General features: G+C 38.8%; 1 protein-coding gene across 2 annotated transcripts in view; it reads left to right on the top strand.

Moving 5' to 3' along the window:
• Nucleotides 1-23,509, top strand: part of DOCK3 (dedicator of cytokinesis 3) — a 211,020-nt gene that overhangs the window by 119,228 nt on the left and 68,283 nt on the right. For both annotated transcript variants that reach the window (XM_026106615.2, XM_026106614.2), the window contains exons 13-15: nt 6,943-7,031; nt 10,096-10,221; nt 18,671-18,795. In XM_026106615.2, the coding sequence (XP_025962400.2) occupies nt 6,943-7,031; nt 10,096-10,221; nt 18,671-18,795 (340 nt within the window). The remainder of the gene's footprint in view (nt 1-6,942; nt 7,032-10,095; nt 10,222-18,670; nt 18,796-23,509) is intronic.

Below are 23,509 nucleotides of genomic sequence, written 5' to 3'. Positions count from 1 at the left end.
ATATTTGTATATGAATTTTTATCTTGATTTTTTTTTACTCATTGCACCTTATTTCTTGTGTTTTTTTTACCATTTCCCTAACTTAATGTTTTTCTTTTCCTTATTATCTTTTCCAGTTTTGTTTATCTTCCTATTTTCTCTGAATCTTTATATTTTTTCCTCCTTCTCTAGCACTCAGTCTTAAAATTGCTTCCTCTTAATATGGTATATTGTCTGAATGCCTTTCCTTGTCGAAATTCAGTTGTTGCTATTTGCCCAGCTGGACAGAGCCTACACTGCGTTTCTGTCCCTATCCGTTTGACATTGGCGTCTGATATAGTATTGCAGACATTACAAATTGTACATTCACTGTGGGACCAGTCAACCTGAAAAGGTGATGGATGAGTTGGGAAGAAATTCTTATTTAAACTGGTAATGCATTTGGTATTTAGACAAGCAAAATGTTAAGAAAACATAATAAAAATGAATTAATGGCAAGTGTGTTCAGGCCAGCATTTCAGACTTGGGAGAATATTCTCCTTTGTGTTCAGGAAATGTGAAGTACAGTGTTTGGTAGAAAAAAGCTTTAAGCCATCTTTACACTCCGTTGATTTGAGACAACTTTGTTCCAGCTTAATTTGCAGGTATAAGTCATAGAAGGCTGAGGTCTATTTTAACCTGCCCTCCAGAGGCTGGCACTGCAACTAGGAAAGGTGCAGAGGTTAGGAATCTGTAGCCTCAGCTGTGACATACAGCATTTGTCCTATGGGTTCTCTTTTTATTTTAATGAGAATGTTATTTGCAGTAGGATAAGTGCTCTTTAATGCCTTAGCATGAGAAGAGAAGTAAACAAGGTGAAGACAACTTTTTTTTCCTCGCAAACAGGCCGAAGGTTGATTAAAGTTGTAGGATAGCAGAGAACAGCACAATTACTGTGAGTTTTCTTGTCCTGTCCATTGAGGTCTTAGTCCTGTTTTGCAGAGATTGTCTTTAGGAGTGCATATGTAGTCAGTTTGCCATACCGTTCAGTTGCTGAAGGTCACCTTAGTGCTTAGACATCTCGAGTATTGTGTGAACATCTCATCTCCCCTCTTAGAAAGGATGGAGTAGTTACAGGAGATGTGAAGAGCATCTGAAATGATCAAGGAGGGTAGAGTAGTTGCATCATGAGAGGAGACTAAAAATGTTGGAAGCTTCAGTTTGAAGAGGAGAAGGGTGGTGGGGATATGACCAAGATTTAAAAAAATCATGGTGGAGAATAAACTGTTGTTCGCTAAATACACCGGTAGGAGAACTAGGGGCACTCCGTGAAACTAGTAGGAGTGCACATTAAAACAGAAGAAAGTGCTTCTTTAGCAAGTAGGTAGGGAAACCTCTGGAATTTGCTGTGGACACAGGCAGTATTAGCAGGTTCAAAAGGGATTGGACTAATTTATGAACATCAGGTCCATAAACAGAGAGATAGCAATAGACAGAGGCATACACTCCTGGAGGAGCATGAGGAGACTGGACTGCAGAAAGCAGCCCGGTTCATGTACCCTGCCAGAGCCGTACCTTCTGCTACCAGTGTGGGAGATGCAATATTGGGCTAGACACACCACTGGTCTGGCTGAATAGAACCTTTTTTTTTAATGTTCGTATGTTGTTATAATCAGCCGAGACATCTAATAACCCACTGTAGTGGAGGGAGGAGTGCTGAGATAGGTAGAACTGAGATTTGGAAGGGGTAGTCCCCATCTGACCACAGCTGATAACCTAGGAATAAAATACAGTCTGGTCAAGCACTTTAAGTGAATCCTTTTGGATAGCACACCAGGAGGAGACAACTTTATTTTAATGTTACTCTCCATTTTTCCTTTTTTTCTGTTTGTTCATCATGCTTAATGTGTTTCCAGTTGTCCATATTGCTTTTACTTTTATAATAATCAACATCTTGGTGGGGTTTGTCAGTAAGTTTGCCATAGTGGGCTCTGTGGGTTATCTTATTATTCTTGACAGTACCTGGGTTTGTAATACTGAAGCTGTGAAAAATGGCCAACTACTACTTTTTCCAGATAGCCTGTAATTCCTTTTGCCATATTATTCTCCAGTTCCAAACCACAGCAGCCAAAAAAATCCCTGATGGTTTTTAATCCCTAATTTTGCCACCTAGGTACTCTTAGGAGAGAACCAAAAAAAGGAAAAAATAAATGAATATGCTGGGGGGAAGTTTTACAAAGAAACTCCTTTCTTAAGACTATCTCTTTAGGAGCTGAATGCTTCCTCTCTGTGAAGAAATGAATGTGAATTAAGAAAGTCAGTAGGACAGAAGTTTAATTCAGTCATAAGCAATTGCACTTCAGGAGAAATAAGATTCGCTCTTGCCGTTGAGTTAAAAATTGCTCGTCTTCACAGGGAATCTTTAAATCTTGCATTTGTGCTTTAAATAAATTGGACAGTGAATTTAAAAGGCAAATAGAATTGATCATACATTTTCATTTTTCAGTCAAATACTGGTGAAGTTGCTATTGCAGCTGTGCATATACTAGCGTAAAGTACTTTATAGCAGTTACAGTGTGTCCCTGCAATATATAGGAGCAAGCTGGAGCACTGAAGGCACCTTATTCCTAGTATGGTTCCATTCAAGCTTCGCGAGTTGGGCAGGTTGTACAGCGTTTAATACACCAGTGCAGATAAAGCTGTACACTGTTGATGTTAAGACAGGTAAGAATCATAATTCAGGTCGGAAGGGACCTCTCTAGTGCAAATGCCTGCTCAAAGCAGGGCCAGCTGTGAGACCAGACCAGGTTGCTCAGGGCTTTATCTAGCTGTGTCCTGAAAACCTCCAGGATGGAGACTGTACAGCCTCTCTGGGCAACCTATACCAGTGCTTGCCTGTCCTCATGGTGAAAAAGCTTTTCATTTTATCCTGTCTGAACCTCTTATGTTTCCATTTATGCCTGTTGCCTCTCATCATCTTGCCATGCACTGCTGGAGCACCTGGCTCCACATTATTGATAACCTGCTTGCAGGTCCTGGAAGACTGCTCTTAGGTTCCCCTCTTCAGCTTCTCTTCTCCAGGTTGAAGAAGCCCGGTTCCCTCAACATCTTTTCATACAGCATGTGCTCCAGCCAGCTGACCATCTGGCGGACTCTCTCCAATTAATCCATGTTCGTCTTGTATTAGGGAGCTCAAAACTGGGCTCCATATTCTACATACAGTCTAACAACTGCCGAGTAATGTCTTTCCCTGTTTGACAGCAGGAACATATAAACAAAATACTAGTTAAATATTGATAAGATGTATCATGTAAACAGTCATTTACAAAATGTAGCTCTGAAGACATCTTATTACTTGAGAAAGTTTTCTCTCATGAATAAAGTCTTCGTCTCTTTGCTTTGTGTAAAGGTTTGGAAAATTCACTAAGCATCCATAACATGGGATAGTTTTCATAGAAACAAGATTTTGGGTAGAAGTTGAAGAAGGAAAAAAAGACCTGAAGTAGTAACAGGTGTATATAAAATATCATAGAGTAATATAGCTCAGTAACTGTTACCTATGTATACAGAAGAGTTTTTTTTTTATTTTCCAAAAGGCTAAGGGTTAGAAAAACATCCAGCGGTTGCAAAATCTATACGATGCCTGTATTTCGGTCCCTACCATTGCCTTAATACCTAAGTTTTTACATCTTTGTGTATGTAGGAGTTCATACCTAACCTCTGTCATAGTCTAGAAACAAGAAAGCTTAATGAGACTTAAGATCTGCCTAAGTCGTCTGAGGGGCCTGATTGTATGGATAGACCCAGAAGACCTAACAGAACTGATGATGCTGAATCCAGTGCTAAACACAACAGCAGTCACTTACGTTAAAACACACCTAATAAGAGAAATGATTATGTGGCTCATATTTCATATAATAGCCTAATAATTAGGTCATTTCAGTCTGATGAGGAAGGCTTTAATTTTTGACCCTGATCCCTAGATCTATTTTTTTTCCCTTTCCCTTCTCCCCCCACCCCCCCAGTGTCTCTCTCACATACGATGTATTAATAGAGCTATCAATCAATTCTACTTAGGACTCCTTCCTCTTAGTGAATGCCTTACTTGCTAAATTAGAAAATCAAGTTTCCTTGGTTACTTTTCTACTGGTACTGTAATTCTTGCATTCTTGCCTTTGGGTCCTGAATGGAGGTTTTAAATGTACACTTGTGACTCAGGTGCCCAAGGTCCGCAAGTAAGCAAGCATTCAAGTACCCTTTTCTTCCGTTTCCTGTTTTGCTGGCTCTCTTGTTTATATGAAGATTTTTTGTGAATTGTCATTGAGGTGTCCGTATTTCTCCATGACTGGAAAGGGAACTGAAACATCTATTTTTGGTCCTTCCAGTTGTCTCTGTCACCATCTAGTTTCCAAATACTGCAGTGTCTGTAACTTGTCTCTCCCAAATCTTGCCATCAGAGTAATGTTAATGTCTGTGTAGTGATAGATAGATACAGTACTCTACAGAGTATTTTTTTAATGTTTCTCAACTTTAAAAGATTTTTATAAAAGGATGAAGGACATGCAACAGAGCAGTGAGATTTACTGGTGTTGACTTTCCACTACACAGTTACACAGTCTGATCATATTGCAGCTCCCTGAGCTTCAAGGGAATAGCATCGTGATGCCATAGAGAACATAGCCTGTTCTTTGTTATGTTCGTATCTTCTTGTTGGCATTATAATTCTCATTAACATGTATTTTGAAATTAATATATTCAAATTTCAGGGAACAGTCCTGAAGAAAGGTTAAGAGTGGAGGAGGGAGTTGGAGAGCTAGCCATAAAAGAAAGAACAGAAGGGAGCTCTCTTGCAATGCATACAATGTCGTGTAATTCGTCTGAAATCAAGTCTCTGAAGCAGCTCAGGACACTGGGATGGTAATGGGAAATGTTAGGAGTTGCTGAATCCAGCATAGAGGTGAGGCTGTCATGACTGCGTGGCCCCGGGCACAGCCGGTAGCAAGGCTGAGCATATAGTCCCGGTAGATGCACATGTACACACAGTGCATCCTCTGACATGCACGTGACTGGCCACACAGATCAGCACAGACCGTAAACACTGCACTCGCGCAAACACACTCAGCCCCAGCGTTCTGCTCCTTTTCCCCTCTCTGGCTGATCAGGGTAAAAGCCTGTTAGTGGAAAATAATATATAAACTGTGGATCCTTCCAGTAACACACACACATGCCAGATCGCTCCAGGAAATGGCCTTACACACTCAGTCTGCGCAGCAGCTGACCCTGCATCCCCTGGTCTCCCAGTTGCCCTGACATAGAGACACACTTATGCACTGACGTACACACTCACACAACGTGTGTGCTCCACTTGCTCCTGCTGCTGGCACCCCGGGTTCATGGCTCCCTGTGACCAGGCGCTGGCACTTAGACCTCCGTGTCCTCTGCTCTCTCCAGTTGCTGGCCCTGCAGAGGCACGGGCACCTGTGATCTGTGGTCCCCATCCCAGTTGCTGGCCCTGAGGCCTCTATTAACACGCACACATGCATACAGCATAGAGAGCCCCCTCACTCAGGAGAATAGTTAGAAAGGGAGTTTAATAAGAAGATATGGTAGACTGCAGTGGGCAGGTGCAGGCATTTTTAACCCCTTATCTCCCTATTTTCCCATGCTTGTTCCTCCCCAGACCATTTTGATTCTTCCCTTTCCCCACCTTGAGTTCTTCCCCCGAATATCCCATAATGAGTCTCATACGATCCCAAAATGCTGTTCCCCAGCATCCCATGATGAGTCCCATACCCCTGCCAGCAAGCCTGTCTGGTTAGCTCATCTTGATGAGTCTCAGACCTGGGCAAGAGGCTGACCATGCTCTTCTGACGGCCCTGGGAGGAGTGGGGTCGGGGTGCTCTGTCTTCTCCAATTAGCCTATTGGGGTACCTCTCTCTGTCATAGTTGTTCTGCCCCTTTGCATTCATGGAGACGAGCCTTTAATTGCATAACCTAACGGGAAAGGTATAACTTAATAGGAAATATTTAGAATGACTTCGTTCATAGCTTGGTAAGACGTGCGTGCAGGTGGTGAGAATTTGTTTGATCGAGGACAGTGCAGCCAGCTATCCTGCATGAATATTGTTTAAAAAAGGATTATAATCCACATACCAAATCATCATGTATTGTTGAAATTGATTTTCACAACTGAATTTTTTCTGGGGTGAAAATACTGAGTGTAAATATAAGAAGTCTATTGACAGGTAATTATGTTGTAATTTCTGTCCTAGAAAGGTGTTGAGGATGTACAGAAGCAATGTAATTGAAAATAAAATATAACAGCATTTGCAAATACTTAGTAAAATTACATGTAGATGAATAAACAACTGTGGAGCTCCTTCAGTCCCAGCAGTGAGAGCATGAAATACATACAGAGGCACAGTTTTGGGCTGTTATATATTGTTGTCCTACAATTTTGTGGGGGTTGCATCGTGTCTCAAGGCATTCTGTAAAATGCATAGGTAAGAAAAATCTTGTTGCAAGTGCCTGATATGTTCAAAAAATCAGGGTTTTTTACTTAGCCTGTTTAATCTCATTTAATATTTCAAATTCCACTTCTCATTTCTCAGATCTAAGTTGGCTTTTTGCTAAGTACAAAAAGGTAATATATTACAACAGTGAATTTCAGCTTTGAATTAATTTTCTGTGTATGTGCATAGAATTCAACTAAAGATGTCTAGATCTTGCCTCATTCCATCGTAACACAAAGAGTGAAAGAGTTGCTTCAATGACAGAAGAGTCACTGCAGGCTCCAAAGTGTCCATAAAATGGAGAAAATTATTAAGGAATGTTTTGTTTCCTTCCACCTTTAAAAACAGGAGCAATGTGGGATTTCTCTCATTCCCCCCAAACCTATAACCTTTCATGTTATTGCTACCACAAAGCTGACTTTCTTATCAAAAGAGAAAGCTTTTAACTTGAATTAGTGTTCTTTTATTTTAGGTGTAACAACGAAAATGAATGGTATCAGATCCATGAAAACATTATTCGCAAGTCCAGCACCAAATACACAGCGCCCAGCTCAAACTATGGTAAATATTTACTTGTATGGTTTTGTCATAACAACAACTGAAGACTTCTTTTAGGAAACTGCTGATTAATTACAACAGAGATATTCAGCGAAATGTTACACGTAGCTGAACATAAGCTTAACTTAGCTTAACCTAAGTTACACATAGCTGAATTTCTTTATTTACTTGTGATGTTTTAAATTTCTTTAGCTAGAATTCATTCATGTTCAGCTTGCAGGTAAAAATCTGTATCACACCTGCACATTTAACCAAGGATTAAAAAAACAAATTGATATCTTTCCTTCTCGGATGCAATTGACAGTAGTGTTAATGCCTGTAATGCTGTTTTATCTCAAGAGAGCTGTGTGGTGGGGAGAGCTGGTGGCCTGCTCCAGCGTTAGGTTGCTCTGTGAGTCTTCGTTATTGGCTGCTACATTTGCTGAGCATGTCTATGCTTGGGAAGACCGCTGGCCCTCAGGAGGATCCAACGCGGGCAGCTGTCAGCATAACTAGTTTGTGATGCTGCCTCTGCTGATGGTGGCCAGATTTGGTTGCACAGGAAGTGAAGGATGTAAATTTTATTCCTCAGAATTTCTCTGAGTATATTGTCTTCCTTTTTATCCTGCATTGCCTTGAAAATTCCAGGAATAACACATATCAAAGGCTTGCCAGTAGAAGCAAAAATAGATGTTACACTTAAAATACGTATGTGACTGTCCAAAAAATAAATAATGTTTTCATTAATGTTTTAATTTTCATTAATGTTCATTAATTTTCATAGTGTTACAAATTAATTATCAAGAAGACTCTCTGTGATAGTTTCAGTACCAAATGCTTCTTTACACAGTTGAGAATTACTATGTCTTGGCAGCATTTTTTGCCACCTTTCAGATCCATTTTTGTTTTCCTAGTTAATGATAGATAAATTTGGAAAGTAAATTGCCTTTTTTCTTATCCTGTTAACTATCTCAGTTAATGATTTCTGTAGTTAGCTCCTTTAGAGCTATCATTGCTATTCCATTCCAAATGGCACTAGCCGTTAAGATACAGTTCTGCTTCGTTACAGGTAGTTTTGCTTTGATTACTAAGTGAATATATGATTCAGAAAGGCCTACTGAGGTCTGAATACTGGTGTTTTCTTAATTTCGTTTGTTTGCATGTCAGATACTATAGTGGAATATGCAGTTCACGCTCCCATAGATGATATTAAGGAACAACAGTAGGCAAAAAAACAGTTTTCAAGGGGGGAATTTTATTATATGCAAAGCTGGTCTCTTCTTCCCTTTCTTCCCTCATATTACACTTATGATTATCCACCACTTCTCCTTAAAGTATTATCCCGAATTGTTTATAACTTGGAAAATTTGGACTATTTTCACTTATATTTCCTATACCTAACATTTTTTTTTCAAGTGTCCCCTTTTCTGAAGAGCAGAAGGAAAGGGAAATAGATAGCTTTATACCTTTGATCTCTGCATTTTAAAATATTTTTTCAAACATTTCATTCAGATCTAGTGCATGTCTGGAACAGGGACTTGAAACTTGGCAGGGTTTATTGTCCTGGTGTGAAGGACAGTATTGCAGGCTGTCATGATTTTAGCGTAAGTGATGCAAATCGGACCTCTCAGAACCTGCTCGTCCAGGGAAGAAATGCTCCTGCAAATGTGATTTCTCCCTGAGGGAGAGAAATCCCCCACCTTCCCTGCTCTTGAGTCAGACTAGTCCCTACCTAGTTCCTTCTAGTTCCTGTTGTTTGGGGGGAGTATGTGGGAATTGCATGGAAGCAATATCTATATATCATACTGGAAGACTGCATATTCCCTTACCTCTACTGATTGATTCACATAGGCAGTAGATTAATTCTAGTACTGTTTGTTCAAGTACTGGTGGTGTTGGGTGTGCACCCAAAGCCTAAAGTCTGAACTTCCAATTTGATGATCCAAGTTAGCATTTGCTGCAGTTCTTTAGGCTGAAATATTTGGGGTGTATTTTCATTTGTTCGTCTTTAAATGGAAAAGAGGGTATCACACATATAAGTTTTTCCTGTAGGCAGCAAAAACGGTCAAGACCTTTTTCTAATGAAGTTGTCTCCTGTGTTCTCTCAAAGCCTTCTGCAGCGCACCGGACGTATGCACACACACTCACAGAGTATTCAAAGGGTTTGGATTTTTTTTTCCATGTTCCTAAAGCCCCTGTATTCCCTGCAGCGCTCTGCAGCCCTCTCCTACCTACTTAGCTGGACAGCTGCAAAACAGTGTTTTGGCAGCTTTTGAGTACATACATGCTGATCATCCAGCTGGCTGGTTGGCCTACCTTTCCCTTCATATTAAAGCTTTATGGCTGTCTTTTCACCCTAACTCTGGTGTTCATAAAACTTGTAGGAGCTTCACATTTTCTAGACACCTACTTGTCAAATTTGGATAAAACTGAGCAATAATTATTTTGAGGAAGAGGAGCAGAAACTGGGTGGGAGGTTCATGGTATCATTAGTTTAATTTCACTAAAAACCAGTGTAACAAAACGATGACTAATTATTGTTCACAAACCCAATAAATAGTTCTTAGGAAATAGCAGAACTTCAGGTGGCTGATGAGCACTTGGGTCTCCTGAAACATTTTGAGGTACTGAAAGGAAACAAGTGGAACAGATAATCTGTGAGATTATTTTATGGTATTAGATGGGATTAAAGGCACTTTGGAGAAATTCTACAGCGTTTTGTGATGTGGTGGTTCAGCTAAAGGGGGCATTACAGTTACCTGTGTTGTAACCTGCTCTATATGAGGAATAGAAATAATGCTAAGTACTGTACTGTAACTTGTGATATCTCTGCAAAATTGAGTATTCTGATACAAATTTGCAGTTTTACATAACGTTAGGCCCGTAAGTGATCCCTTAAAGTCCCTTAAGGTGGATTTGTTTCTTCCATTTCACATTCAAACAACTATTACTCTGAGGGAGAAAAGAACTCTGTATATATTTGTATTAAATTAACTGTGAGGCAAAGCAGTATTTCACCTGCATGCCTGCCATGCACTGATGTCTAATTCTCAGGTCCAAGAAAATGAACTCTTTTTTTTCTCCCCAGGGCTTATAATATCTCTCCAGCTTCTTCGTGGTGACATGGAGCAGATTCGAAGAGAAAACCCTATGATCTTTAACCGAGGGCTTTCTGTTACCAGGAAGCTGGGGTTTCCTGATGTGATAATGCCAGGTAAGCGTGACGGCTGCCAGCAGAAGATGTCAGTCGGGTTTTTCACTCGCTGTCCTAGACAAATATAAGTGGGATGAATGCTTTGCATAGAGAAGGTGAATACTCTTATGAGTTGTCTTATTTGTCACCAAATGCCAATTCCAGATTCAGAGAGGCATGCTAGCGGATAATTAAAAATATTTTTGTTGAAACCAAACTTTATAGTAATAGAGGGTGTTAAATTCACATATATAATAACTCGTCTTGAAAGATTTGTTTAATTGTTTTTCCTTCATGTATCCTTCATGTACACTAAGCATAGAGGATTTTTCTTTTAGAACATATGAGATTATGAAATTTCTTCTTCCTGATAATCCAAAGCTTGGAAAAAAAGAGTTTCCACCTTGCAACACTCATTTTTGGAGTTAGTATGATCTTTTTGCATTGGTTGACATTGGCTGCAGAAAAGGCTACAAACCTGGTCTGATTTTCCAGCTGGCCTTACAGAGCACCTAGTCGCTGCAACAGCTGTCTTGACTGAAGCATTGCTGTACTCTGTTTGCTCCTTACTTCTGAAGCAGCTTGAGATGGCTGTCGTTTTGGCACGAATTGAAGTAGCCCCAGTCATGAGCTGATTTAGGGAAGAAGCTGGAACCTAGCTAGTCATGCAATCAGTAGATATAAAAACTGTCATTTTACAATCTGACTTTTACCGTGTAGTAAGAAATGGGCTTGCTAATTATTTTGCATGCATAGCATTTGAAATACTACCTCAGTGCTATGCATTATGACCAAGACCAAGGATGACTTTGCAGGCATGGGAAATTTTATGAAAGCATAATGAGAGAAGTATTTGATTTTATTACTGGAAAGAATTCAATAACATAGCAGTATAAAAAGTTGTAGCCTCATTGTGGAGGTTTTTCAGAAAATATAATACAAATAGGGACTAGGTGGGAATAACTTTTAAAAAAATACTGTACAAAGCTTAGAATAATGAGTTTTATTTATTAATGCACTTGAAAATAACAGTATTACAGGAGCAGATGGTTGTAACTCATGAGTGAGGATGACTTACCTAGAGATGGCAGATGTGGTTTCTACACCTATAGCTGTCTGACCTACATCTCTCTTGGTGGTTCCTGTCACCTGCTGAAGGGATGTTTTAACTGTTCACAGAAGAACTGCTAAGCCACTGTAGTTTATAGCCCAGCATATTGAAGTAACCTGAAATCAGTGCCAGTTTAAAGCCAGTTGTGAATTTTAGTGCTTAGTAAATGCAAAGCAGTTTCAGTCATAACCCAAAGCCATCGAGTAGAGAAAAGATTAAATATTGCATGTTGATATGCAGATACAGATCCTGCACAATGATATGCTGAAATTGAGATTACAGATAGATTTTTTTGAAAAAGCATCGTCAAAAGCTACATTTAGACACCTGAACTGATTCTCCTTCAAGAATTGCCTTTTTCTCCACTTCTGCATGTGTAAAGTTGTCCCTCAGTTCCTTGAGAGCACTAAATGTTAGCAAGCTTAAAGTATGGCTTCCTGGCCTCAGTGTTCCCTGTCTTTGTTTTACCTTTTCTGGGCCCAGCTTTTTTCTGAAAGCTGGCATAGTAGACCTGTTTTCCATATACTTCTGCTATTTCTAGCAATTTCCTTGTCCAGCCGTTGAACAAACAGATTAGCAGTTTCCGTGCATAAATTATATATTGCGTGTTGATATGCAGTCATCAAGGGTGCTCCTACCCTAAGCTTTGCAGATTCTGTATTCAGTGCAGCAAATTCAAATTTCCAAACTCTTTTGCTCTCTCTAATTAAGAAATCTAGAGACTGCCTCAATGCAAAAGATGTCTGCCTAGGTTAAATCGTAGGTACAGCATTATGATCTTCCTGATACTCAGCCCAAAGACCTTGGACGTTTAACTAAATTGAAGCCAGATTCCACAGCATATGTTGGCAACATTCCCATCATAAAGCTCACTATACATATTCAGTAGTTATCCCCTATGTTGACCTGTCGATATAGCTCCGGTCAGGCCATCAATTTTTCGAATTATATGCCTCAAAACACCTGCCATTAAGTCACTGTTGCTTGCTAATCTCTTTTTTGTGGGAACCACAATTCTTGTTGGAGAAAATAGACATTTTAAGATAATGATCTATTTGGAATAAAGTTCATATATGTAGATCTGCTCAAAATATGGACTGGTACAAACAAGTATGTCAAAGGACTAGCGTTATGATATTAAATGATTACTGCCTGTCTAGAAGTGCTGCACACTCAGAACTTTGCTGAATTCGAAGGGGACTGCTGGAGGTCTGCATATCTGGAGATTAGGTGCCAATTGTATTGGAAAAAATTTGGCTCCGATTTGTGGAGAAAGCCTTGGAAATGTCTTTAAGCACCAAGTAAAGCAAAGGCAGCCACAGAAGAGTCAACAGAATTTCACTGTCAGCCAAAGAGTGATTATAAATTGGGACAGTGGCAGAATAAAGGGGTAGTCATGAATGGTGGTATGATATAATGTAACTGCACTGATGAACAGAACAGTGCTTATTGCAATTACTTGTGCAGTTTTTGGAAATGAAAATATGTTCGACATTATTCAAGTTAACATCAGGTATTCACCCACTGGGTTTTTTAAGCAACAGATCAAACTGTGGTCTGAGTTTATTAGAAGTCCAGGATTAAAACATCATGGGTAGAATAAGTTACATTTCAGCTGGATTAGCAAAGCTGCACAAATAAGGCATGCCCATCAATTTGTGCCCATGTTTTTACAGCTGGAATCAGACATTCTCTCTTAGATTTATTAGTACTGTCATAGATTTAGATTTACAAAAAGAAAGTCATACTTTTAGCAGTTCTCAACCATATCTACTTCTTTAATTGTCTTTGTCAAACTACCTTCTCCTTGCTTTGCTTCAGAACTGTTTCTTTTTCATTAAAGACAGGGTTTCTCCTCTCTGAAAGGAGCGCAGGAAGCTGATAACTTGTGTTTTGCAAGTGCGTGCAGATTTTTCAAGGCACTGTGATTGAAAAATGATTTTGCTGAATTAATTAATAAAGATTATGTCACCAAATGTTGATAATATTCAGTGATCAATCTGCTGAACCAAGAAATTTTTTTTAAAAAAATAAACAGCTTTAGCATCTCAAGTGAATCTTCTTGGTTGTAAGTTTTAACGTTTTAATTCTTTTTTTTTTTAATAGGAATGCCTTTCACCCTTAGACTTCTTAACCATCAAAATTCTGTAGCTACATGTTTTGTCATACAGTTTTTCTATCCCATTTTTCCTTCCTAATAGTAGCACTAGTTCCTATATCAAGCCCTCTTTTCCCGCACTCAAGGTATGAACAATTTGAGTGATAGCTAGTTGTCATTAAGAAATAAAATGAAGCCGGTCTTCATGCACTTAAATCTTGCATGGTTATGCAGAACAAGCTTAATATCCTTTAAAATAACCATACCTGTCTTCATTTCTAAACATAAAATGTTCTTAGTTTCCTGTTGTGTCGTGGTCCGAGAAGAGCATCGTAACAAATGTGATGCTCTTGTGTGTCCAGATCGGAAGAGATTCAGTCAAACCTGCCTCACGAAGAGGTGGTGGGTTTTTCGTTTGCTCTGTTTTTCTTTTTTTTTTCTTTTCTAAATTGCTGTTGGATTTCAGAACGTCCATCTGATCCTGACAATTTTACCTTTCCCCAGAGATAAAAGCAATGAGGCATGTGCTGCTTGCCTTTTGGATTGCAACTTTGTTTATGTACAGAACTTGCTGATCAGAAATCTCTTGCATAGGCATGGCGTTTGTCAGTTCCCCAAAGGACATCCCTTCCCTCCCCCATGTGCTGATAAGTATTCTGTCTTTTACTTTGATCCTCTGATGAAACGTGCATGCTTCATCTTCTACTTGTGAGTGATGTTTCTTTCTCTTTTTTTTCTCTCTCCTTGTCTTAATTTCCTGGTTCCTCTCTCTCGCCTTTCCTTTTACTCTCTCCCCTTTCTTTCTGATGCAGAGATGAAGATAGTTGGGTGTAAGTTTCTGCTTTTCTGTGTAATGTCTGCTTATTGCTTGCTTTTTCCCATCGTCACGTTTTTTCATGGAATGTTGGGGATTGGTAAAGGTAACAAATCATGACATTGTAGGGAAACTTTGGTAAGAGAGATGTGATAAGATGTGGTGTCTCATCAGCCTCCGTACCAAAGTGTTGCAGACAGGTTTACTAGATATGACAAGTGAATCAGTACCAGAGGTGAGTAACATTCGAGCATCTATTCTGTCAGTGATCACAAAATCATAAAAAAAAAGAAAAGGGGGGGGGAACATAGCAAAATTTATCAGCTGTTCTCAGAATGCTATGGCAAGAGAATTGACAAAACTAAAAGGCATTGTTATTTAATAATTCTACCCCAAAAGCACACACAAGGAGAATCAATATTAATGTTTGGCCATTATTAAACTTGCAGAAAACAGGAAGTAAAAATATGAAGCTGGAGTAGATAATATGTTAAAAAGTTTCAGGGAAATCTTTGCATTTGTAAAATGCGTTGTATGAATTCTTTTCAATATATAAAAGCCCAGAAATGGATAGCAAGTAATCTCATGTTATTTGTTCCCTTTTCTCAAGGAACTGAAATAATTTTAGTGTTCGCTTCACCAGAAGCTAGAGGATCACACAATGTTAAACTCACATAATATTCTCTTTATAAGGGGGGGAAAAAGTTAATTGCATTTGCAATACAGGCAATAGGTGAAAGCTCCATTTCTCATTACAGCTGTAATACTATTCCCAATAACATTAACAGTTGCATGCCATATCCATTTCAAGAATATAGACCTTGAAAAAAAAATTAGTGAGCCGGTAGTGGATGGGCAGAGGAATAAACTGTTAAAGTGGAGTTAACATGATGACGAGAGATTGTCTGACTGTACCAGGCTTCTTATTTATAGTGTACAAATTGTTTTTACATGAATGTCAAAGGCCACTTCACTGTTAAAGCAAGGAAAGATCATGTAAATGAGAGGCCTGGCACCTCTTCAGAGGTGATCAAGAGCAAGACCATAATAGCCAAAAGGCCATAAAGATTTTACTTACTTGCTGGACTGAGTCTGTTACAGGGTCAAACCCTTAGTGGCTTAAATTGCTGTAACTTCATTGAAGTCAGTGGGGGGATGCTGATTTAGTCTAGTTGTGGTGAGGAATATTCAGTTTTATGTGTGATAGAAATGTATGACCTTGTTTTTTCTTCAGAAGCCACAGTGGAAGATACTGTGGCTGTCCTCCTTGCCCCTTCACTCTCTAGGAGCAATGGGCATGCTTCTGTAAAATGCCAGTATTTTCTGAAAGATGCTAAACCCAGTGATTTCAGAGGGAGCTGAGAACACTTAGTATCTCACAGCGTTAGGCCCTCAGAGGACCATTTAACCAGTTTATCAAAAACTTACATCAAGTGTTAATTTGTATAGATAGGTAGATTGTTCCTGACATCCTTTGGTTCTTAAGTTGTAAATACTAGACTCTCAGGTTAAAAAAAAAAAATTGCTGGACAAATACTGCTATTTTACCAAGTTACTTCAAAATACTCTTGAAACTAGACCTGCAGATTCTGACTGCTATGAGCCACCATCATTCCCAAGCCTATAGAAATAGATTACATCTCCTTTACAGGGGCACAAAGTTGCAGAAAACGGACCTCTTGGAAAACAGATTTGCTTACAATCAAGATGTCAGAGATGTTTGCCTCTTTCCCCTGCATGAGCTTAAATAAATTATGCAACCTTTTTTTAAACACAGTATTCACTTGTATAAAAGCAGGATCGTTCCTGTCCTCAGTGTACCAAATCTTTTAGGATCCCTTAATAGAAAGTGATACAAAAGTACAGGCTGTTACTGTAAAGTATTATTACTTTGTGGTCCAAGGAACTAGTTAGTCTTCTAGTCAAAAATCTCCAATCTTGTTAGTATAAATCTCCTACTCAGTCTAATAGTTCCTAGACAGTAAGTTGCTATTGGACTACCTAATGCTGTAAAGTCTTGAAAACGATAGACAAGTATTTGAAATTTTTGAATGCCTTCCAGTGCGTTTCTTTGTATCATAAACACAACAGCAATATATGCTGTGTATAGCCTTTCCTGCAACTCATTTTTTTCTCTATTACCCTTAAAATACTTCTTCATAGTAACGTTATTTTCGCTGTTTTACACCAATTAAGTGCTTGAGTTAGTAGTTTTCACTCCAGAAAATGACGGGCTCAGTGTCTGGTAAGAGCCAAATGGTTTCTGTCTTTGCTAGATACATTTACTTTCTTTTTTTTTTATTACGGGTAATGATCTTTCCTATTTTTTTTTAAGATTCTATAAAAAATATTTTTACAAAAGAAGACGAACCACAACACTTCACTGAGATGCTTTTTCCCTTCTTTTTTCTTCCTATTGATGGATGTCAGCCGTTATCTTGGTCCTTCTACCCTCCACCCCAAAGGCATTTTTTCAATTAGTGAAGTAATATCCCTCCTGTAAAGTTTAATGGAAAATAATATGCTATATATACACCAAATGCAGCTGTTAATTTAGGTTGGAAAATGATTTGTAATCTGACATTGGACTTGGTGTAGTCAGATCATCTTCAGGAAAAGAGGTCATAAATAAGCTCCTAAATGCTAATTATAATGAGTACAATTAATTTCTACAAAAGTTACAGCATATAAATCGAGACCCTGTTTTTTTCCCCCCCACTGTGCAAACTGCCCAGAAAAAGGTTGGTGTCTGTTAGGCAGGAGGAGTTTCGAAACCAAAGCCCCCACTTCTCCTTTTGCCCTGGCTTCTGCAGTTCCTTCACATTCCCATAATCAGCGTATAGGTGGCTTAGCTTTCGTTTTGAACAGCAAGAGACCTGAACAGAGACTTTTCTTCTGTTGTTGTGGAGTGTTACATCCGATCACTATGCCTTGATGAGCAATAAGGTAAAATATTTGAGGGCTTTTGCCAGCCTTTTGCTGTCCCCTTTGTGCTATTAATGAACATAGCATGTCCAGACCTCTGACTGAGGTTACCTCCGCGTGAATCCCAGTTTATAAACAGTTCCCAGCCGAAAGCATTGCATGTCAGCTACAGAGCTGTATTTTCCAAGCTTAAAAAGTTTTACTTACCTCCAGAAGGAAAAAAGGGAAGTGAAGACAGGACCGAAAGGCTCTACGATCTGTCCCTGCAGTAGGCTAAGGAACAAATCCTGTGCGGAGAGAGACTACAAGAAAAGTCTGAAGTGCGTCTTTGGCAAACCCAAAAGAATTTCCCTTGCTGCTTGAAAGCAAATGCTGCCGCTTTCCTTGTGCTTCTGATTAATAAACAGATTTAAATGCATCGGCTTCTCCAAGTACTGGAGTGGAAGAAATCAGACTTGCAAAGAGTCTCCGCTTTGCTGGGTTACTGTTCCATTACTTCATTGTTTAGTCTCTTCAGGCCACTTAACAGAATACTTAACTAAGAATACTTAACAGAATATTGAACCTGAAGGGGTTCAGTTTTTGTTTTAATTTTATGTATTTTTCTATATTGCCATTCAATATGTTTGCCTATGTGGCAAAAAAAAAAAAAAAAAAAAAAAAAAAAAAGTGGCAATTGAACCACCATGAAGTGTCAACAGGAGCTGACTCTTACCGAGAAGGAGTTGCTGCTACCTGTTAGCCTTTGGGTGCGTGCTTTAGATCTGACTGCTTTAGTTTTGAAGGCAGGGTTTCCCAAACCACCTTAGTAAAAGAGCTGATTCAAGACAATAAGGAGCTGAAAGAGATGCTAGCATTTATATTTCTGAAGACAGCCGTGCGCTCTGAAAGCTCTTGAAAATGAGGTAATGAGAAGTTGGCACGTAGCCGTACTGCCCGCTTTAATATGCGCATGCACATAGGCATCAGGGGCTAGCCGGGAATCTAGCAGAAAATAATTCGGTAATTCCCTCTTACTCCGTCTGAACTGCATCACAGATAAGTCTTCAAAAAAGGTTGCTTTTTTTGTTATAATGGTAACAAGAAAATATATTTGCTGCTTGAAAGAGGGTTAACTGAACTTAGTTTTCTACTGATCACCACAAAACTACTCATTTGTTTTATAGTATATTGGAAATAGGAAATCGGACATTAGTGATGTTTTGTTGGGCTTGGCTTGATACTTCCAAATCAGAAAACTAGTGAAAGCAATGTAAGTTTTTTTTTTTTCCCCTTCCCTGCTCACACACAATAAAGCAAGTATTGAGTCTGAGTTCACACTTTAAAAAAGGCATTACTAACAACTCTCGGATTTAATGCATTGGTGTTAAAATGTTCATCTTTATTAACAATTAACGTGCTGCTTGGAATGGTTTGGGCTTGCAGAACAGAGAAAGCAGTTTTCAGACTCAAAATACGCTGCACACAGGTACCAAATCTTCCATATCGAATTGAAGCATGCAACCCTGCTCTTTTCCTATAGGTGATATACGCAATGATTTATACCTGACATTAGAAAAGGGAGACTTTGAGAGAGGTGGGAAGAGCGTGCAGAAGAACATCGAGGTGACCATGTATGTTCTGTACGCAGATGGAGAAATCTTGAAGGTAAGATGGTTATTTCCCCTTTGAGCTTCAAGTGCATCCACTTGTTCCACTTGTTTGGTTGTCACTGATGTTTAATCTGTTTTATGAGAAAGTGGTCTTCATTTCTTTAGGTTTCAAAGAATTTGGGGCAATTTTGCTATTTGGGAATAGGGGCTAGGTGAAAATATTCATGAATTGGAAAAGCTCATGAAATTTCAAAATGCAGCGGCAGTCGCAGTAGTAAAAAGAAAATGTAGAATAATTGTAGTCTGAGAAAAAATCGTATAGTATATGACTTATCTAAAATGAAATATATTGCACAACATGACTGACTATGATTACAAGAGAGAAACTGTTGTAAAACAGAGTTGTTAGAGTTAACGATACTGAATGTCGTTTTGGAAAATAAGTAGCCTTATTTCAAAGAGCTTGGCTTTCACCCTGGGATGGCGGCATTCCAGCTTTGGATGATGACATTTAACATTTTTCTTATCTGTGGTTAAATTTAGTCTGTACTGAAGAGAAAAAGGTAGCGGTAGATAGGTCTGTTTTGTGTGGGGCGTGGGAAGACAAGTAAATGTCAGCAGTGGAGAAATGGCTGTATTAAAATGTGCATTAATCAATAACTTCCTCATATCTTTTCTCTCTCTCCCCAACAAAATGGGTTTTGTAGCTGTTCTCCTGGAAGTCTGCACACCAAAGTGCTCGTGTATCAAACTCATTGCCAGAGTCTGTTTTTTGAATAGCAAGAGGGACTTTTCCCCTATACAAATGTTGCTTGTGATTTGATTAGAAATTTAAGTAGGTCCCTTGTAAGGCAGCGGTTTGTGCTTGGAGCTGTTGCTGGAAGGTCACAACCCTTTTTTGTTTAATTGAATTAGATGTACCTTTCAAATTGGGTGATTTTTTTTAATCATTACTTTATTTCACAACAGTCTGCCAAAGACCCCTGTAGGTCTTTTCCCTTCAAAATGCAGTATCAGAGTCTTTAAATGCTAGCGTTAGCGGTGTCTAATCGTGCTGGAGCTGTGGTGCAGGAATTAAGCTTAAAAGACACATAATTTGTAGACACTGAGTCTTAACAACTTCTGTGTTTTCAGTTGGAGAGGTCATTTAGAAATATTAACTCGTCTTTTATTTACTCTCACCTGTTATTACTACTTTAATAGTATTTTAGAGCTTTAGGTGAGTTTGGGGATCAGATGTGGTACAAAAACCCAAGTAATAGTAAAAGGTGGTCGATCCAAGTAGAAAAATTCAAGTGAACATATTTGTCATGATAGAGAGACTGTTAGCTTTACACACAAGGGATCTTTTGCGTTTTTGACATTTAAACCACATATTCAAAGGAAAATCTTTACACCGGTTTTTATGCTAGTGCTCCTCTGTATAGCTGCAGTCAAAGCAGGAAGGATACTTGGTTTATGTCAAGGAGATTGTTGGTTCATGACATAAAATGATGCCTAAGATCCATTGTATTTCAAGCACTCAGCCAGCAGTACAAAAATTAGCTAATTAATAGCTAAAATTTTCTGTATAAGGAATAAAGATACAAGTTAGGAGATATCTACTGAAAAATAAGTAAAAGGGCTATCTAGGACATGAAGAGTTGACTCTCCTTTCCTTTAACGTGAACCCCTTCTTGCTGCTTAGTTACATTTGTGTTCTCTCTTACTGCAGGATAGAACTAGAAAAATAACATATAAAACTGAACACGAATTGAACTGAATATAGAGGCCTACTTCCGAAGTGCTAAATGTCAGTGTGGAGGAATAATCACATGCACATAAAAGAAAGAAACTAGTATGTAGAATTGAGTATGGAGGCTAATCATGTCTCATCCTTTTTCATCACTGCTGTAGTTTCTGCTTGATGTAAAAATTCTGCAAATTTTTCTGGTGTAGTTAAAACAAATGAGACCAGATGTCTGGGGTTACTTTTAGCATCGTGGGGTAACTTACCATTCAATGTGCATATCCTTGGCCTTGTAGAAGACAGGCGACCTTATTAAGGGTATATTGCTGCTCTAAGTCTATAAAAATACCCTGGAAATTATGACAGTTCATCTCCTTAAACTGAAGGTTTTCAGTTTGGGTCAACTTTTAGAATGTAGATTTTAGTTGCAAAATAGAGGCAAATAATGTCCGTGCTCAAACCTTCCTCGTACTTGTAAAAAGCTCTGAGAATGAGGAGCTCCATCACTTCTGATAGTCCCACCTGGGCAGCGAGGTTTGAGAAATCTGGGTATCCATTCACCTAAAACTTAATGCAGTTTTGTTAGTCTGGGTACTTTTAGTGTGCCACTACATGGATAGTTGGTTCAGCTTTTGTATCAAGATATATCAAGATTAATCTCAATCAAGATTACTCTTATCAAGAGTAATCTTCAGTGTGGACACCTAGAGCCGTGGACTTTTAATCATGTGCCTGTGACGACCTGCCATTCTCGGTTAGGAGGGGAGTTGGTTTCACTCGGGGACAAAATAGATTTTATTTTCGTAAATGGGAGGAAAAGAACCAGCTGTAGAGAGACTGTTTTCATACAGCATAGTCTAAAAGAAAATACTAATGACTGCAGCAAGGGGACTATGGTAGCTTTTTAATATAAATGTTAAGACTAAGGAGTGCATCGGATAGTGCTTGGTGCATTATGGCCGAAGGGAATTGGTTTGCTGGGGCTCCTTGCCCCTGGAAGGATCACTCGTGTTACCTGCGGTTTCTTTTACAGTCAGGTGTAGCTATTTTCTTCTTTCCAAAGGCGGAATGCCAAGGTACACAATACAGTGTGGAGATTGCCACAAAATTTCAACTGATTTTGGAATAAAAACTCTAAACTTTTCCTGACCAGCACAATCTAAATCTGAACTGTAGCTTTGGAAAGACTTTAGTGGAACCATACTCAGTGTTAATAAGAATATTCTCTCTGTCTCAAATCCTCATTGCTGTTGAGTATATATCTCAGTCCAGAAATAGTCCTATTGAATGCAACAGAATTATTCCCAGAATACCGTGCTGTGCAAAGTGAAAATGAGTATTTCCTTTTCAAAACGTTCTTACTCAATTATTAGCATCTTTCAATAATGTCTGGGAAAAAAAAAAAAAACCTTGACACATTTCTCTTTTCTTCTTCTTTTTGTTCAGGTAGCAAGAATATCTTATTCATTGCAGCGCATACCGTAATTGATAAAATTATTATCCTGACCCTTTTTCTGGTTTAAATTCCCTTACTTGCCTGCACCCTCTAATTCACCTGCATATTTGGGTCTCATGGTAATTGAGTCTATAGAGATGAGTTGCGTGTTTGTATTTTGCTCCTTATTCTAGAATTCAGAATTAAAGATTAAACACTTCTCTCTCCTCGGGCAATGGATTGTAGTATAAATGTAAAGACACTAACAGAAACAGAAAAAGACTCTTCACCTATTCGTTTCCTTAAAGTTTGCAGCATGAACCATAATTCAAATACTAAGCATTTGTCTGCCACAGCAGGTAATTTTTAGGAGAAATACAAATACTATTTTACTATCTCTTAAAAAGCTAATGCAGAATGAATTTTTGGAGTTGCTGAGTTGAAGGCCAGCAGGTGACTTTTATCAACTAATATTATTGGGAGACTACAGACACTCTGCTTTTCAATACCTGCACCGCTGCTCTGTCCAGCCTGTTAATATCTGCAACAGTTAAATTCTTGTTCCTATATAAAAAAAAAAAAAATCATCTTTAGGTCTTTTTTACCACATAGTTATGAAGAACTTATTTGAGAGGATTGAGTCCTCTGAGGATATGCTGCAATCTCTTATTTTGGGTTAAAGCCTCTGCAGCTGCGTGCAAAGGGGCTGCTCTTGCATTGACTCCCAGTGGACTTTTCTTTCTGGGCTTCTTCACACATTCGTCAAGCCCTGGAGATTATTAGCACTATTTGAACTAACTGGATCTGGTTAATGGCGTATACTTGACTTGATAGTCACTCGCTTGCATATTGAAAAAAGGATGAAATCAAATCAGATTCTCAGAAGAGACTTGAGGGACTGGAGACCCTTAGGGACTCCGGGGAAATGCCCTGTGGTGGTTCTTGTCGGGGCGGTGTTCCACGTGGGGTACGGAGAGGTGCTTTCACGTCAGAATTTATATTCCATTTATCCTTTTGTGTCTGCTTAGATTCTAGTTCTTCATGAATTCATTATGCTTAGGGGTATGAGAAGCAAAGAAACTCTAAGCTCTCTCTTTCTTGTATGGTTTTAAAAGATGGCAGATCTTTCAGATCACTTTGCAGGTGCTAGGTCTAGAGCACGGGTTAGTGCTCGTTTGAGAAAATAGCCTTCCTGATCTGTGCCTTCATTACCAGGGACCTTTTAGTGTACTTAATAGCCCTTTCTTCAGTATTTCTCCTAACTTTCTCATCTCATGCTGTGACGGAGGGTTTCCTTATTTTCTAAAAGAAATGAATTCATGTTCTTCTTCATCTGTGTTTTGAGAATACATAGATTGGTCAATATCTCTGAGCTTTTTGTACCCAGCAGTAGAAATTTTAGATGCTGGCAGTATTTTTCATGATGACAATTTAATAGAAATTCTTTGCTTACCACTAACGAAACAACTCAATCGGCATTTTCTGGGATACTGGAACAATGGCACTTGACTCGGTGAGGCTGGATGGTTAGAGTTACTAACGACCAACATTTTTAAGAGCTTGAAAAGTTTGGGTATCATTTCTGTACTGAGATGCAGAAGCAGA

The sequence above is a fragment of the Dromaius novaehollandiae genome, chromosome 12, assembly GCF_036370855.1.
Source record: "Dromaius novaehollandiae isolate bDroNov1 chromosome 12, bDroNov1.hap1, whole genome shotgun sequence".
NCBI classification, from domain to species: domain Eukaryota; kingdom Metazoa; phylum Chordata; class Aves; order Casuariiformes; family Dromaiidae; genus Dromaius; species Dromaius novaehollandiae.
Note: the sequence above shows the minus strand (reverse complement) of the source record. Positions and strands in the feature narration are given on the sequence as shown.